The sequence below is a fragment of the Syngnathus typhle genome, linkage group LG7 (genome assembly GCF_033458585.1).
Source record: "Syngnathus typhle isolate RoL2023-S1 ecotype Sweden linkage group LG7, RoL_Styp_1.0, whole genome shotgun sequence".
Classification (NCBI taxonomy): Eukaryota; Metazoa; Chordata; class Actinopteri; order Syngnathiformes; family Syngnathidae; genus Syngnathus; species Syngnathus typhle.
In genome coordinates, this window is record NC_083744.1 from 2,299,755 (window position 1) to 2,316,965 (window position 17,211).

Consider the following 17,211-nt stretch of genomic DNA (forward strand, 5'->3'; position numbering starts at 1 on the left):
ATTTATTGTCCTAAAATCTGGGGTGCGCATTATACATGGGTACAAAAATGTTTTAATTATTATTATTTATTTATTTTTTCTTTTATTTTTTTAAGAAAGTCATGGTACAACAAAACCAACAACAGGACTGACCGACAAAGACGTGGAACAAAAAGACAGGGTGACATTACCAAAGACAGGAACAGAAACCAAACAGACATCATGACAGTAACACATGCGATGATCCGACGGTGAGCGAGGGGCAGACAGGACTTAAATACAAAACACGTTACATTGATTAAGGTGACACAGGAAGAGAGGGGCGACGCGAACAGAAACTATGGCAACCTAGACACATAGCAAAACTGGGGACAAGACATGACAAATCTCCCTCGAAATCAAACTTGAAATCACCTTTCTTCTTGTTTGTTGTCAATCGCGCATCGCATTCAGCCATCCTGCCCAACACACTTAGTCAGTAAAATTCATAATTGACGACACATCGTTTGATGCGATGGTCCAATCCTTGATGGTGTGTTATTGTCAAATATTGTTTGTTTTTTAATCTCCATCCCGGACCGGACGTCATACAGAGGCAGTATGACTGCGCATGCGCACTATGGATCCGATGCGCAGAACGGATGCGCAAGACACGTCAGCTATATAAAGAGCGAGAGTTGTTTTCTTCCTATTAGTTTCAATTCACAGTTTAATTAGCAATTTCAATCAGCAAATAACAAAATGCGTATTACAGGTAATATTTTATTTCACAACACTTTGCCTTGTTCCTTTCGTCTCTGCTGTTCACTTCAAACACGCTCCATACGACCGCAATGCTCTCGTATCAGACGCTTGCTCGATCACCTGCTCGTTTGCTGTCTGTCACAATGTACACAAATCTGAAACATTTGTTGCGGCTCCGAGTCACGACGAGGGGCAAGTTTTGGTTTCCAAGGGTGTTTTTATTCCTCTTCAACGTTTCTCCCATACAGAGCCGCCTTTTTCACATGTCCGCACGCCACTTCCCTCTCTTTTCATCTGATCGCGGTGGTGCCTTTACGGGCAGTCGGAGAAATCAACGCCAACAAAAAAATACATCCAGCCTATTTAAGACCATACAAAAGACTATAAAAATGGGACCCATTGCCTCCCTGCGTGTGTGACGATCATTGGGACTTAAAAAAATAAAAATAAAAATAAAAATTAAAAAAAAATAAAATAAAATAAAATTTTAAATTGGGTGCGTATTATACATGGGTACAGGCTTTTTTCCAGCATCAACATGCCATTTTTAGGGTGCATATTATACATGGGGGCGCATTATACACGGAAAAAAACGGTATGTACCGTTTTTTTCCGTGTATAGTGCGCCCCCATGTATAGTACGCACCCCTAACAATGGCATGCTGATGCTGGAAAAAAGCTTGTACCCATGTATAATACGCACCCAATTTTTATGAATTTGTTTTAATTTTTTTTTTTAATTTTTTTTTTTTAAAGTCCCAAAGATCGTCACACACGCAGGGAGGCAATGGGTCCCATTTTTAAAGTCTTTGGTATGGTCTTAACTAGGCTGGATGTCATTTTTTTTGTTGGCGTTGATTTCTCCGACTGCCCCTAAACGCACCACCGCGCTCCGTGCGCAGGGGAAGAGGCGGCTCTGTATGGGAGAGACGTTGAAGAGGAATAAAAACAACCTTGGAAACCAAAACTTGCCCCTCGTCGTGACTCGGAGCCGCAACAAATCTTTCGGATTTGTGTAGGGTACATTGTGACAGACGGCAAACTCGCAGGTGATCGAGCGAGCGTCTGATACAAGAGCATTGCGGTCGTATGGAGCGTGTTTGAAATGAACAGCAGAGACGAAAGGAACAAGGCAAAGTGTTGTGAAATAAAATATTACCTGTAATACCCATTTTGTTATTTGCTGATTGAAACTGCTAATTAAACTGTGAATTGAAACTAATAGGTGGAGAACTGAACTCTCGCTCTTTATATAGCTGACGTGTCTTGCGCAACCGTTCTGCGTATCTGTAATGGCGGCCTCCGTATGACGTCCGGTCCGCGATGGAGATTAAAAAACAAACAATATTTGACAATAACACACCATCGAGGATTGCACCATCGCATCAAACGATGTGTCGTCAATTATGAATTTTACTAAGTGTGTTGGGCAGGATGGCTGAATGCGATGCGCGATTGACAACAAACAAGAAGAAAGGTGAGTTTTATTTCGGGGGAGATTTGTCATGTCTCGTCCCCAGTTTTGCTATGTGTCTAGGTTGCCATAGTTTCTGTTCGTGTCACCCCGCTCTTCCTGTGTCACCTCAATCGATGTAACGTGTTTTGTATTTAAGTCCTGTCTGCCCCTCGCTCACCGTTGGATCATTGCATGTGTTACTGTCATTCTGTTCCTGTCTTTGGTAATGTCACCCTGTCTTTTTGTTCCATGACTTTGTCGGTCAGTCCTGTTGTTGGTTTTGTTGTACCATGACTTTATTTTAAAAAAAAAAAAAAAAAAAAAAATTTTTTTTAAAAAAAATTAAAAAAAATTTTCTTTGTACCCATGTATAATACGCACCCCAGATTTTAGGACAATAAATTAGTAAAATATTGCGCACTATACACGGAGAAAAACGGTATATATATTAAACTTTGTTTCACTTGTGTCTTGTTTTCTTTTACCTATGTCGTATAATTTAATTTATTCAGATGTTTTTTTATATTCACACCTATTGTTTCTTTTATGTTAGTACCATCTTAGTGTTTATGTTCTAGAATGATTATTTTACTTCCTAGTATTTCTACATAAATAGTTTGAGCCTTTCAAAAATATTGCTTATTTCAGCAATAGTTTACTTGTATCAGTGTTTCCTCAAAAGGAGCCCTACACGGATGGAGCGGCTCTGGGCTGCGGTTGTGTCTTTACCCATGAGCTCCCCGACTACAACCGATGCACGTACTGCTGCTGTACTGGGGTCTCCGTGGGGGTGGCTACCGGCCGTGGGACATGGTACAGTCCTGCCACAGATGGCTCCTTGAGGTGGTGCATTTGTCACCTGGATGCCCGGTGCCGAGCTTCAGGGCTCTTGCTCTTGCTTTTAGCCAGTGATGTGTTTGTGCGTGCCTGTGTGTTTCCACGTTTCCCGGCATTGTTACGCTTGGTACAGCTGGTGATGGGGTGGGCTGGAGGTTTGTTTTTAAGTGATGTACAGCACTTTGAGCTACACATTTTGTATGAAAAGTGATTTATAAATAAAATAATAAATATATAATCATATAATAAAATATTGATTGATTGATTGATTGATTGATTGATTGATTGATTGATTGATTGATTGATTGATTGATTGCACAGTCTGCGAAGGTGATGGACCTCACCTGTTGTAGACATGTAGTACCCAGTTGAGCACAGCGAAAATCTCCCCGCTCTCCAGGTCCCAACTGCTAACCTAAACCACAAAAATATGTCATAGTAAATATGTATAATAAGTGTGGAAGATTTTTTTGGGGTTATAGCTAGAGTAACAGGGAAATAATTGCTGTTGTTTTGGTGCATTAACCCAACTGAAGAAATTCTCACCTGTGTCAAGTGAGCATGTAAACAGTAGTGAATCGCCTTGAGGTAGGCTCTAGTTAGCCGGTAGTGTGGTGGGACGCAGGGCTCCAGCAAGTGGCGTACTGTGGCCAGATCGGACATAACAGCATCCTGCAGAGTAGAGAGACGCCCTACCAAACCTGGACCCTGTGTGTGAAGGTAAGACATACCACGAAACCGAGCAGTCACCACTTCCTCCAGAACCTAAAAAGGAAATCCAAAGATTAAGTACCGTTTTTTTCCGTGTATAGTGCGCAAAATTTAACGAATTTATTGTCCTAAAATCTGGGGTGCGCATTATACATGGGTACAAAAATTTAAAAAAATTTTTTTTTTTAATTTTTTTTTTTTTTTTTTTCTTTTAGAAAACAAAACCAACAACAGGACTGACCGACAAAGTCGTGGAACAAAAAGACAGGGTGACATTACCAAAGACAGGAACAGAAAGCAAACAGATATCATGACAGTAACACATGCAATGATCCGACGGTGAGCGAGGGGCAGACAGGACTTAAATACAAAACACGTTACATCGATTGAGGTGACACAGGAAGAGAGGGGCGACGCGACGCAAACAGAAACTATGGCAACACATAGCAAAACTGGGGACGAGACATGACAAATCTCCCCCGAAATAAAACTTGTAATCACCTTTCTTCTTGTTTGTTGTCAATCGCGCATCGCATTCAGCCATCCTGTCCCAACACACTTAGTCAAAAAAATCCACAATTGACGACACATCGTTTGATGCGATGGTGCAATCCTTGATGGTGTGTTATTGTCAAATATTGTTTGTTTTTAATCTCCATCGCGGACCGGACGTCATACGGAGGCCGCCATTACAGATGCGCAGAACGGATGCGCAAGACACGTCAGCTATATTAAGACCGAGAGTTGTTTTCTTCCTATTAGTTTCAATTCACAGTTTAATTAGCAGTTTCAATCAGCAAATAACAAAATGCGTATTACAGGTAATTTTTTATTTCACAACACTTTACCTAGTTCCTTTCGTCTCTGCTGTTCATCCTAAAACACAAAGGCGCTCTTTAAGCAATGCGACAGTGAGCGCCCGGCGCGCTGCGGTTGCGCGACCGCACCAAATTAAGCTCCCTGCGCAGTGCGCACTGAGGTCCACTTAAATTTTAGAAAGTACATCAGGACTTTAAAAATATCTTCTAAATTTCAGCGACGGCTCTGTCACAATAATGCGACCAGCGCGGTGCAGTTGGGCGGTCGGCGGCGCGCTACGGTTGAGCGTTCTCTCTCGCACGCTCTCTCTCGCTCTCGCACACACGCGCACAAACGCACACGCGCACACACGCAAACCGGGTATCATACGGAGGCCGCCATTACAGATGCGCAGAACGGATGCGCAAGACACGTCAGCTCTATAAAGAGCGAGAGTTCAGTTCTCCACCTATTAGTTTCAATTCACAGTTTAATTAGCAGTTTCAATCAGCAAATAACAAAATGCGTATTACAGGTAATATTTTATTTCACAAAACTTTGCCTTGTTCCTTTCGTCTCTGCTGTTCACTTCAAACACGCTCCATACGACCGCAATGCTCTCGTATCAGATGCTTGCTCGATCACCTGCTCGTTTGCTGTCTGTCACAATGTACCCTACACAAATCCGAAACATTTGTTGCGGCTCCGAGTCACAACGAGGGGCAGGTTTTGGTTTCCAAGGGTGTTTTTATTCCTCTTCAACGTCTCTCCCATACAGAGCCGCCTCTTCCCCTGCGCACGGAGCGCGGTGGTGTGTTTAGGGGCAGTCGGAGAAATCAACGCCAACAAAAAAAATTACATCCAGCCTAGTTAAGACCATACCAAAGACTATAAAAATGGGACCCATTGCCTCCCTGCGTGTGTGACGATCATTGGGACTTAAAAAAAAATAAAAAATAAAAAGAAAATTCATAAAAAAAAAATCATAAAAATTGGGTGCGTATTATACATGGGTACAGGCTTTTTTCCAGCATCAGCATGCCATTTTTAGGGTGCGTATTATACATGGGGGCGCACTATACACGAAAAAAAACGGTAATTTAAAATTAGAGACACTGGTAATGTTAGAATCATGTTAGAAGAGGCACCTGGAAGAAACGTGCTCTCCAGCAGCGAGGTCGTCCAGGGGATAGGGGCCTGGCATTGCCCTTAGCTCGTTCCTCCAGCAGAACTCTGTCAATAGCCTCTTCTCGCTCTATAATCCTCACAGTCGATACAAACGATGTGGGGTTTTGGTGAACTACAGCAAAGGTATTTCTCACAACTCCCCACAGCTCCTTTCCTGCAGTGACGGGAAATTAAAGTTTGTAATGGTGAAAGAAAATGGTCTATATTGACAATACATCCTACACATTAAACAACCAATACGCATTAAGAACTACAAATAGAACATTTTACTTTGCAGTGATTTCCACACATTTGTTTACAAGCACATGGACAGAGATTTTAAGTGAGTGGGTGCTCACTGCTCAAGCCCAAAAGTTCCAGTTAGTTAATAGAGGGGGCTAGTATGTCGGGCCAAACCACACAGTAATCGCCTTGTTACTTTCACAAATTTTCAAAATTTAAAAAAAAAATGAAACCGCGATAAACGAACCACGATATAGCAAGAGATTACTGTAGTTTGAACTGCAAGTGACGTCAGCGGCGCAGCGGTTGTTTACATAAAGGACAAAGGATTCGATCACAGGATGACGAAGATGACGAAGGGCCCCACGTACTACCGGCATCATTAGCGGCTTTGTTTGTAAGTGACACGGAGGACAAAGAGTTTGAAGGATTTAATGATTTGGAGTGACACAGAAGGTTTTAAAAACTATTATGGCTTTTACGCCCGGTCCTACTCTACGGCGCTGTCTTTCACCTCCGTGGATGGAAGTTGGGGATTGGCGCTCGGCCGGGTGGCTGTCCGGAGACGGTGAATGGGGCTCGGACATGGCTTTTACGCACGCCCGTTCCTATTCTATGGAGCTCTCTTCCACCTCCGTGGCTGGAAATCGGGGGCCGGCGCTCGGCCGGGTGGCTGTCCGTGGACGGTGGATAGGGCTCGGACATGGCTTTTACGCATGCCCGGTCCTATTCTACCGTGCCACCGTGGCTGGAACTGCCACCTCCGGGGATGGAAGTCCACGCCGCCACACGTCTGGAAGTCCATGCCGGTGCTTGGGGCCGTGTGGCGGTGAATTATTTATGTTATAGTTATTTGATATACCGTTTTTTCCCATGTATAATGCGCAAAATTTAACTAATTTATTGTCCTAAAATCTTTATTATTTTTTTTTTTAATCCGGATATCATACGGAGGCCGCCATTACAGATGCGCTTTCTTCTCTGCTGTTCACTTCAAACACGCTCCATACGAACACAATGCTCTCGTATCAGACGCTTGCTCGATCACCTGCTCGTTTGCTGTCACAATGTACCCTACACAAATCCGAAACATTTCTTCGCTATTGAGTTTGCTAGCGCATGCGCAGTGATACTGACCGGTAGAATAACATCCGGTTGTTCCCAAAGATTATCTTCTTTCTGAAATAATTTTACGGACTTAAGAAGGAGTCAAAATTTGGATGCGTATTATACATGGGTACAGGCTTTTTTCCAGCATCAACATGCCATTTTTAGGGTGCGTATTATACATGGGGGCGCATTATACATGGAAAAGAACGGTATTTTATTTCGTGTAGCAACTTGTGTACAGTTTTGACGTTACAGTTCAGTAATTGTTGGCTCGTTGAACTCTTGTTTTGTTAACTAAAGAGACGTTTACCAAACCCACGTCTTTCCTTGTACTTTGTTAACGCTACAATATAGTTATATACTAGAACTGTGGAATAACGACGAGGCTGACGTCAGGGTGCACGCGCGGCGTTGTTGACAAAGGACGAGGAATTTGATTTAATGATTTGGAGTGACACAGATGATTTGATATTATTGCTTATATAATAGTTATTTCATATATAATTTATATATTGTTATATGGGCCTGTGGAATATTTTGAAGTGCAAGTGTTTATCCTGTTGTTGCTCGTTCATGTCTGTTCTTGGTGTTGGTCAGGGTGCACGCGCGGCGTTGTTGACAAAGGACGAGGAATATGATTTAATGATTTGGAGTGACACAGATGATTTGATATTATTGCTTATATACAAGTTATTTCATATATAATTTATATATTGTTATATGGGCCTGTGGAATATTTTGAAGTGCAAGCGTTTAGCCTGTTGTTGCTCGTTCATGTCTGTTCTTGGTGTTGGATTTTGTCGAATAAATTTCCCCCAAAATGCGACTTATACTCCGGAGCGACTTAGATGTTTTTTTCACGTTATTGTGCATTTTATGGCTAATGGGACCTATATTCCGGAGCGACTTTTAGTCCAAAAAATACGGTAAACTAAAGCGCAATCACATTTGTAAATGAATGGCTTCTGGTTTTTGAAATGTAAATAAACCAATCTACTGTGACAAAACAACTAAATTGCAATAACTCCATTAACCATCAACGTGAAGTCTAACTAGCCTTGAAACAAATCTGAATAAGGAAAAACATTGCAAAAAAATAATGCAAACTGCTACCGCTATTGTTGGGGAGCCTGAGGACTGTATAAGGCAGTGGTCCCCAACCACCGGGCCGCGGACCGGGTACCGGTCCGAGGGTCACTTGGTACCCGGCCGCCAAGCCGCACAGAAAAAAATAAAAATTATCGACGATCAATTAATTCAGGTCAAGACACTCGTCCCGGTCACGTGACATGTTTCCCCAGTCGAGCCCGCAAAGCTAATATGTGGCGACAGGCTAACTAACCAGGCAATGAAGCATTCAAAACTGCTTCAACACATGGAGACCAAGCATCCTGCAATAAAAGACAAACCTTAATCACTTCGGGTGTCATTGTCTCCGATTACGTCTAGATGGGACCGGCTCGTTTCTGAGAAACAAACTCAGTGCTCCCACTAATTCAACGTAATGGTGAGTTTTATTTTTGTCATTTGTACTTGTTTTTATGTCAGACGCATCATTTTATTTCATCGTATTTATATATTTATTATAAATGTAGTATTTATTTATTTATATAAATGTATTATTTATATAAATGCCGGTCCGCGAAAATATTTCTGATATGTAACCGGTCCGTGGCGCAAAAAAGGTGCGGGACCACTGGTATAGGGGGTTGGCTTGGATGGTTATGCTCTTTTCGCCCCCGGGTGTCGGTCAGAACACAGAAGGGAAGACGTGGTTCAGTTTTGATTGCTTTACTGAATTATTGGAAAAAAAATAAAAATAAATAACCATAAATGAAATACTCTCGGCAACACACCAAACATAAGTCATCGATCGAGACAACAAAATACATTTGCTGGCAATCGTTAGTCGCCGTGCTGCTGTGTAACGGCTACTCGTATGATGCGAGGCAAATTTAAAGTAGACTTAAGCAGACTTTACGGAGGACTTAAAGCACACAAAGCAAACCACAATGGACCAACGCCACAACAGTGGACAGTAGTAACAATGAGATGTATACACTCACTTTGTGTCAAAGGCGCGTACGATCACAGCAACATACCAGTCTATACCAGTAACCTTTAATTTACCGCTGTGCACGAGTGAAAATCTGTATAATATCGAGACCCCGAATATGACGACCCCCACTTATAAGACGCAGTCTTATTTCAATGCAAAAAACATTGTCTTATATTCGGGCCAAAACGGTCATGAAAAATAAGGCCATTAAAAAATATTAAAAAGTAGATGCCATCTGACATTTTCAAACCGTGATCCTCCTTTATGACTTTTTCTCATTGGTATTAAGTGCTGGCCTATTCCCTAGAAATCACCTAATTTCATTTATTATATAAATTATATGTTTGTGTAGGACCTGGGACGTATGTTGTAGTGTGCAGTGTTAATGCAATGCTGTGGCCGCCAATAACCGTTAAAAAAAAAAAGGTTAATGATGTCTAACAGTGAGTGTTCGCGGTGAAAACATCAACAAAATAATTTGTGCCTACATAATATTCCCTGGTAATGGCGGCAAAACGAAGTCAAGGGGAAATGTAAGTTTTTCGATATCTGGTTGGAGGACGCTATATTTACAGTGACCAAACACTACTCATACACCTCCAATGAGGGCATAGGAGAGCGCTTCCTCGATATCAATATGTTAAAGGAGTCAGAAATAGCAAAAAAGTTTTGCGTGTGGCTACAAAGTCGTCCTCATGTTCGATGAACGTCTCAATAAGTGTTCAAAGAAAACTCAGATGGACATACAGATGCGGTTTTTAGAATGACTGAGTGACTTCAAGATATTTTGGTTCCGAATTACGAAGACATGTGAGGTAAGATGATCTGTCACAACACATCAAAGTAAGTCTATTTTCATGTATTATAGAGTGAACCAAGAATAAATAATAAATACAATATATACAATAAAAACATCCATCCATCCATTTTCTGTACCGTGGGGACGGGGGTCGCGGGCATGCTGGAGCCTATCCCAGCCGTCATCGGGCAGTAGGCGGGGGACACCCTGAACCGGTTGCCAGCCAATCGCAGGGCACATAGAGACAAACAACCATTTGCACTTGCACTCACACCCAAGGACAATTTGGAGTGTTCAATCGGCCTACCAAGCATGTTTTGGTAGCATGTCTCCGGGAGGAAACTGGAAAGCCCAGAGAAAACCCACACGGGCCCGGGGAGAACATGCAAACTCCACACAGGGAGAGCCGGAGGTGGAATCGAACCCGCACCCTCCTAACTGTGAGGCGGACGTTCTACCCAAGTGCGCCACTGAGGCGCCTACGATAAAAACAATACATGCTAAAATCATACTGTAATGTATGGAAATTCTATGGTCCCTGAAGTGATCACTGTTAACACTGATGTATGTTAAGGCGCAGTTTTCAGACGAGATTAGACATAGCGAGATTGGAGACATAGGAAGAAGTTGTGGGTTGGATGTATAAAAGATGTGTTCTTGAGGAACCTACATTTTGATTTCTTTTGATGTTGACAAAACATTACATAGTGTCAGAAGTGATGCGACCAGAAGAATGCAATTACGATGTTGAGGTTTAGTCCACCGGAGGAGTTCAAATTCACTAGCCCTGGAGAATCGCCGGAGTAGAAACTGAAAATTTGGATGCCAATAAAACAAATTTTTAAAAAAAATCGCTATCTTTGCATATTCACTCGACAAAAACAAAGCAACAAAAAAAATAAAATAAAAATAACCTGTGGCTTATGCTTATGTAGAGTATGTTTGTTGTTGTTGGCTCACCCAGAGACTCCCCCAGTTTCCTAACACCTGAGAAGTATTTGGACACCAGCTCCTGGTCATCAGTGCTGAGCTCACTTCCTTGCATCCCAGCAGCCCCATTAAGCTGCCAGAGGATGTCATCCTGCCATTGTTCCAGATTCATCAGGTAGGCGTGGGCTTCCAGGAGCCTTCTTGACTCCACCAGACGCTCTGTTTCGAAAACCATGCTTCCAACTGGACATACCCGATCAGAGAAAACATGCAAAGAGGGGGTATATCAAACAAACACTACTTGAGAGAGTCATATGTTATGAGGAAATACATTGCTTCTGGGTTGTGTTTGATAGGTACTACCGGAGGATCCAACGAGAATAAGTTAAGAGAATTGCTACTTATTTAAATGTTTATTTAATGTATGACTAATTTGGGAAATAAAGCACTGTGTCACAAGAGCTCCTGAGGCACCTTCCTTTGAGCCACCTTGGCTGGCTGGAGCCACCTTGGCTGGCTGGGGCCACCTTGGCTGGCTGGGGCCACCTTGGCTGGCTGGGGCCATCTTGGCTGGCTGGGGCCATCTTGGGTCATGTCCCTGACTTGGGGACATGTAAGCACATGTATTTTAGCTTTTTTAACTTTACTAATGCCTGTGTGTAAATTTGCGGTTGAAAACATCTGAAAGAGAGAGGCCAGGTGTTGGTGCATCTAATTTGACATTGACTCCTGGGTGCAAGTTGTAGCGGGGTCGTCCCCAAGAATCGAGCCGTTAAAGAACCTCCGAGTCGCCTATGTGTAAATTTGCGGCTGAAGACATCTGAAAGAGAGAGGCCAGGTGTTGGGTGTCTAATTTGAGGTTCAATAGTTTGCGGGGACCGTACAATAGTTTGCAGGGCCCTAGTCGTCCCCACGAATTGAGCTGTTAAAGAGCCTACATTTACTGGCTCGGAGTTGTCTATGTGTAAATATTTTGATGAAGACAAACCTTCTCATGATGAAGATAAACCCGCCAAGTTTGAAGTTAGTTTGGGACAGACGACCATCGATCATTTGAGAGGACAAGCCAGCGAATGAGCTCTGATCAGCTGAGTCGGAGTGCGCTGAATATTGTTTCAAGAATGTTATTGTTTTATCAGTATAATAATAATAATAATAATTACTATTGTTATTTGTGAGTCGTCACCTTATCGTGGTTGAGGGGTTTGCGTGCCCATATGATCCTAGGAGCCATGTTATCTGGGGCTTCATGCCCCTGGTAGGGTCACCCATGGCAAAAGGTTCCTAAGTGAGGGGCCAGACCAAGAACGGCTCAGAAGACCCCTTATGATGATAAAAATATATGGACCTAGTTTTCCCTGGCCCGGACGCGGGTCACTGGGGCCCCACTCTGGAGCCAGGCCTGGAGGTGTGGCTCGAAGGCAAGCGCCTGGTGGGCGGGCCTTCGCCCATGGGGCCCGGCCGGGCACAGCCCGAAAAGAAAACGTGGGTCTCCCTTCCCATGGGCTCACCACCTGTAGGAGGGGTCGGGAGCAAAGCGAGCTGGGCGGCGGCCAAAGGCGGGGAACCTTGGCGATCCGATCCCCGGCTGCAGAAGCTGGCTCTTGGGACATGGAATGTCATCTCTCTGGCTGGAAAGGAGCCCGAGCTGGTGTGCGAGGCAGAAAAGTTCAGACTAGATATAGTCGGCCTCCACACACAGTTTGGGTTCCGGTACAAGCCCTCTCGAGAGGGGCTGGACTCTCTTCCACTCTGGAGTTGCCCACGGTGAGAGGCGTCGAACCGGTGTGGGTATATTTATTGCCCTACAGCTGGGCGCCTGCACATTGGGGTTCACCCCGCTGAACGAGACGGTAGCCTACCTCCGCCTTCGGCTGGGGGGACGGGTCCTGACTGTTGTTTGTGTTTATGCACCAAACGGCAGCTCAGAGTACCCACCATCTTTGGAGTCCCTGGAGGAAGTGCTGGAGAGCACTCCTTTTGGGGACTCCATCGTTCTACTGGGTGACTTCAATGCTCATGTGGGCAATGACAGTGAGACCTGGAAGGGCGTGATTGGGAGGAATGGCCCCCCCCGATCTGAACCCGAGCGGTGTTCTATTTTTGGACTTCTGTGCTCGACACGGATTTTCTATAATGAACACCATGTTCAAGCATTAGAGTGTCCATGTGTGCACTTGGCACCAGGACACCCTAGGCTGAAGATTGATTTTGTAGTCGTGTCATCGGATTTTTGGCCACATGTTTTGGACACTCGGGTGAAAAGAGGGGCGGAGCTGTCAACTGATCACCACCTGGTGGTGAGTTGGCTCCGATGGTGGGGGAAGATGCCGGTCCGACCTGGCAGACCCAAACGCTCTGTGAGGGTCTGCTGGGAACGTCTGGAATCCCCTGTCAGGAAGAACTTCAACTCCCACCTCTGGCAGAGCTTTTCACACGTCCCGGGTAAGGCGGGGGACATTGAGTCCGAGTGGACCATGTTCCGCGCCTCCATTGTTGAGGCAGCCGACCGGAGCTGTGGCCGTAAAGTCGTTGTTCCCTGTTGTGGCGGCAATACCCGAACCCGCTGGTGGACACCGGCGGTAAGGGATGCTGTCAAGCTGAAGAAGGAGTCCTATCGGCCCGTGTTGGCCTGCGAGAGTCCGGAGGCAGCTGACAGGTACCGGATGGCCAAGCGGAACGCAGCTTCGTCGGATTGGCTGACTGGGGTGGTGGTTCCCCTCTTTAAGAAGGGCTACCGGAGTATGTGTTCCAATTACAGGAGAATCACAGTTCTCAGCCTCCCTGGTAAGGTCTATTCAGGGGTGCTGGAGAGAAGGGTCCGTCGGGAGGTCGAACCTCTGATTCAGGAGGAGCAGTGTGGCTTTCGTCCTGGCTGTGGAACCATGGACCAGCTCTACACCCTCGGCAGGATCCTCGAGGGTACATGGCAGTTTGCCCATCCAGTCCACATGTGTTTTTGTGGACTTGGAGAAGGCATTTGACCGTGTCCCTCGGGAGGTTCTGGGGTGGGTGCTTCGGGAGCCAACTGATAAGGGCGGTTTGGTCCCTGTATCACAGATGCCAGAGTTTGGTCTGCATTTCCGGCAGTAAGATTCGTTCCCAGTGAGGGTTGGACTCCGCCGAGGCTGCCCTTTGTCACCGATTCTGTTCATAATTTTTATGGACAGAATTTCTAGGCGCAGCCGAGGCGTTGAGGGTGTTCGGTTTGGGGACTTCAGCATCACGTCTCTGCTTTTTGCAGACGACGTGGAGCTGTTGGCTTCTTCAGGCCGTGATCTCCAGCTCTCACTGGAGCGGTTCGCAGCCGAGTGTGACGCGGTCGGGATGAGGGTCAGCACTTTCAAATCCGAGTCCATGGTCCTCGATCGGAAAAGGGTGGAATGCCCTCTCCGGATCGGGGATGAGATCCTGCCCCAAGTGGAGGACTTTAAGTATCTTGGGGTCTTGTTCATGAGTGAGGGGAGGATGGAGCGCGATATCCACAGGCGGATTGGTGCAGCGTCGGCAGTAATGCAGACTTTGTACCGGTCCGTCGTGGTAAAGAAAGAGCTGAGCCAAAAGACAAAGCTCTCGATTTACCGGTCGATCTATGCTCCTATCCTCACCTATGGTCACGAGCTATGGGTCGTGACCGAAAGAACGAGATCCCGGATACAAGCGGCCTAAATGAGTTTTCTCCGCAGGGCATCCGGCCTCTCCCTTAGAGATAAGGTGAGAAGCTCGGTCATCCGGGAGAGACTCGGAGTAGAGGCGCTGCTCCTCCGCGTTGAGGAGCCAGATGATGTGGCTCGGGCATCTCGTCAGGATGCCTGCCGGACGCTTCCCTGGGGAGGTGTTCCGGGCATGTCCCGCCGGTAGGAGACCCCGGGGACGACCCAGGACGCGCTGGAGAGACAATGTCCATCCATACATTTTCTGAACCGCTTAGTCCCCACGGGGGTCGCGGGCGTGCTGGAGCCTATCTCAGCTGTCATCGGGCAGTAGGCGGGGGACACCCTGAACCGGTTGCCAGCCAATCGCAGGGCACACAGAGACAAACAACCATTTGCACTCGCACTCACACCTAGGGACAATATGGAGTGCTCAATCGGCCTACCAAGCATGTTTTTGGGATATGGGAGGAAACCGGAGTGCCCGGAGAAAAACCCACGCGGGCCCGGGGAGAACATGCAAACTCCACACAGGGAGGGCCGGAGGTGGAATCGAACCCTCACCCTCCTAACTGTGAGGCGGACGTGCTACCCATTTAACAACCAAGCCGCCCCAATAATAATAATAATAATAATAATAATAATAATAATAATAATAATAATAATAATAATAATAATAATAATAATAATAATAATAATAATAATACATTAGGTTTATGATAATTCACTAGGGTTATTTGTAAAACATGATGTAATGTTTATGTATTGTCCTGCAGATATCATCGTTTTTGCTGATGTTCAAAATCTTCGTAAGTACTTGATTTACGAGTTTGTTATTTACATTAATATATTACTCTTATTTTTTAAACTTTATAATACGTTTTTTTCTTTCACAAAAAGCAACCTTCAACAATGACTTCAGCGGAGTCAGACTACGGTGAGTCAAACGTTCATTTATGATAGCTAATGTAAATGCTACTAGTTTGTGATTTATTTTATGTATGTAACATCTCATAGCCGCAGCCAAAGAGGACATTAGAAAAAACGGACTGCCGACAGAAGCTGATTCCGAAACAGCACAGACGCTAGCAGGCGTCTCTCGACGACATTTTAAAATACCAGAGCCGGTGAAGCCAGCCGGATCAGAGCCGGTGGAACCAATCGCATCAGAGTCACGTTCTACCATTGAGGCCAATCAACTCACGCCCCACGCAGACCGGCAGGAAGTTGTCACGAACATAGAGGTGGAGCCAGAAGCATTCACAGACACAGAATTGGCGGATGCTTTATCCAGAGATGGGACCAAGTCACACATGTGCAAGTCTCAAGTGAGTCTCCAGTCTTAACCTTCAAGTCTCAAGTAAGTCCCAAGTCATTTTTTTCTTGGGCAAGTCAAGTCCTTAAATAGGTCAAGTCACGTTCAAGTCAAGTCACCTTATTATTGCAATTTTACCTGCAGAATCTGATCTTAGTAACATGAAAATACAAGATATAAGTAACTTTAGGCAACCATCAACCATTTGGGAGCTTAAGATCAGGGGATGCTTTGAGAATAATTGTCAATTTCTGTCTATGTGAAGCCCTTTGAGACTGCTTGTGATTTAGGGCTATACAAATAAACTTGACTTGACTTGACTTGATCATTGTCCAATGGTTCTAACCTGTTTAAATAATATGACAATAATTTGGATTTGCACTGTAATTACTGATATTCAGTAAAATACACCATGCAATCAAACACAAAAGAAATTACCTCATACAATGATTGACAGCTCAATCTAAACAAATGAACGTCCGCCGACACTGTCTGACACATTTGAGTTGCAAATATGAAAAAACAATCTGAAAAAAATCTGAAAGAAGAACCACGTTAAAGAGCATTGGAAACATTCTATGTTTCATCTGTAACATCTGGAGAAACCAGAGCTCTATAAACTTCAAACGGACAAAGTTTGAAGTTGTTGTCTGGCTGTCTGAAATGTTTCTGTTGCATATCTTGCACTGTGCTGTCCGTCTCCCGCTGACATATTTGTGCATGTCTGATATAAAGGGGTGTGATTTTCCAATAAACACGTTAGGTAAGTAGAGAGGGCACGACTGATTGATTGACAGGGTAGCGATCCAATCATGACAACGCCATTCTCAGCCTGCGCTCCTACCGTGTTATTGATATTACTTTTTTAAATGTATTATTAATTTCATATTCAAACTGAAAACATAAACTAAATAACACTGAAGTCATTCAAGTCATCGTGTCTCAAGTCAAGTCAAGTCCCGAGTCTTTAACTTCCAAGTCCAAGTCGAGTCTCAAGTTTTTTTATTTTTGTCAAGTCACAAGTCATCAAAACAGCGACTCGAGTCGACTCGAGTCCAAGTCACAGTGACTGGAGTCCCCATCTCTGGCTTTATCTGCATACGAAGGCGTGAACCACCCTCATGTGTCGGCGAACAAAGTTAGAGGTATTCCCTCCTAATATTTTTCTCTTTCTATGTTATCATTCGATTAACTATATTTTTGGTTTTATAACGGTTTTACTGATTTTAAATATCTACTTCCAGTTAAACGTCGTTACACGGGCCGAGGGATTCAAATAGGAAGTAGAAGGAGGTGGGCAGCCATCTACAACACGAGCCATCCAACCACTAGAGTGCCTGAGCCGGCACGCGAGGGTCATCACCATAAGAATAGGAGACGTCCAGTAAAGTGCGGTGGAAATTGCATCAC

General features: G+C 44.6%; 1 protein-coding gene across 7 annotated transcripts in view; it reads right to left on the reverse strand.

Annotated features, from left to right (window-relative positions):
* The window catches only part of exoc3l1 (exocyst complex component 3-like 1), a 108,175-nt gene that overhangs the window by 55,319 nt on the left and 35,645 nt on the right, over positions 1-17,211 (reverse strand). For 5 of the 7 annotated variants that reach the window (XM_061283840.1, XM_061283839.1, XM_061283838.1 and 2 more), the window contains exons 4-7: positions 10,864-11,076; positions 5,674-5,867; positions 3,563-3,781; positions 3,361-3,431 (exon numbers count right to left, since the gene is read on the reverse strand). In XM_061283840.1, coding sequence (XP_061139824.1) covers positions 3,361-3,431; positions 3,563-3,781; positions 5,674-5,867; positions 10,864-11,076 — 697 coding nt within the window. Of the gene's footprint in view, positions 1-3,360; positions 3,432-3,562; positions 3,782-5,673; positions 5,868-10,863; positions 11,077-11,307; positions 11,436-11,821; positions 11,937-12,019; positions 15,497-17,211 lie in introns of those variants that run through there. The other 2 variants (XM_061283842.1, XM_061283843.1) reach the window with 2 other exon arrangements.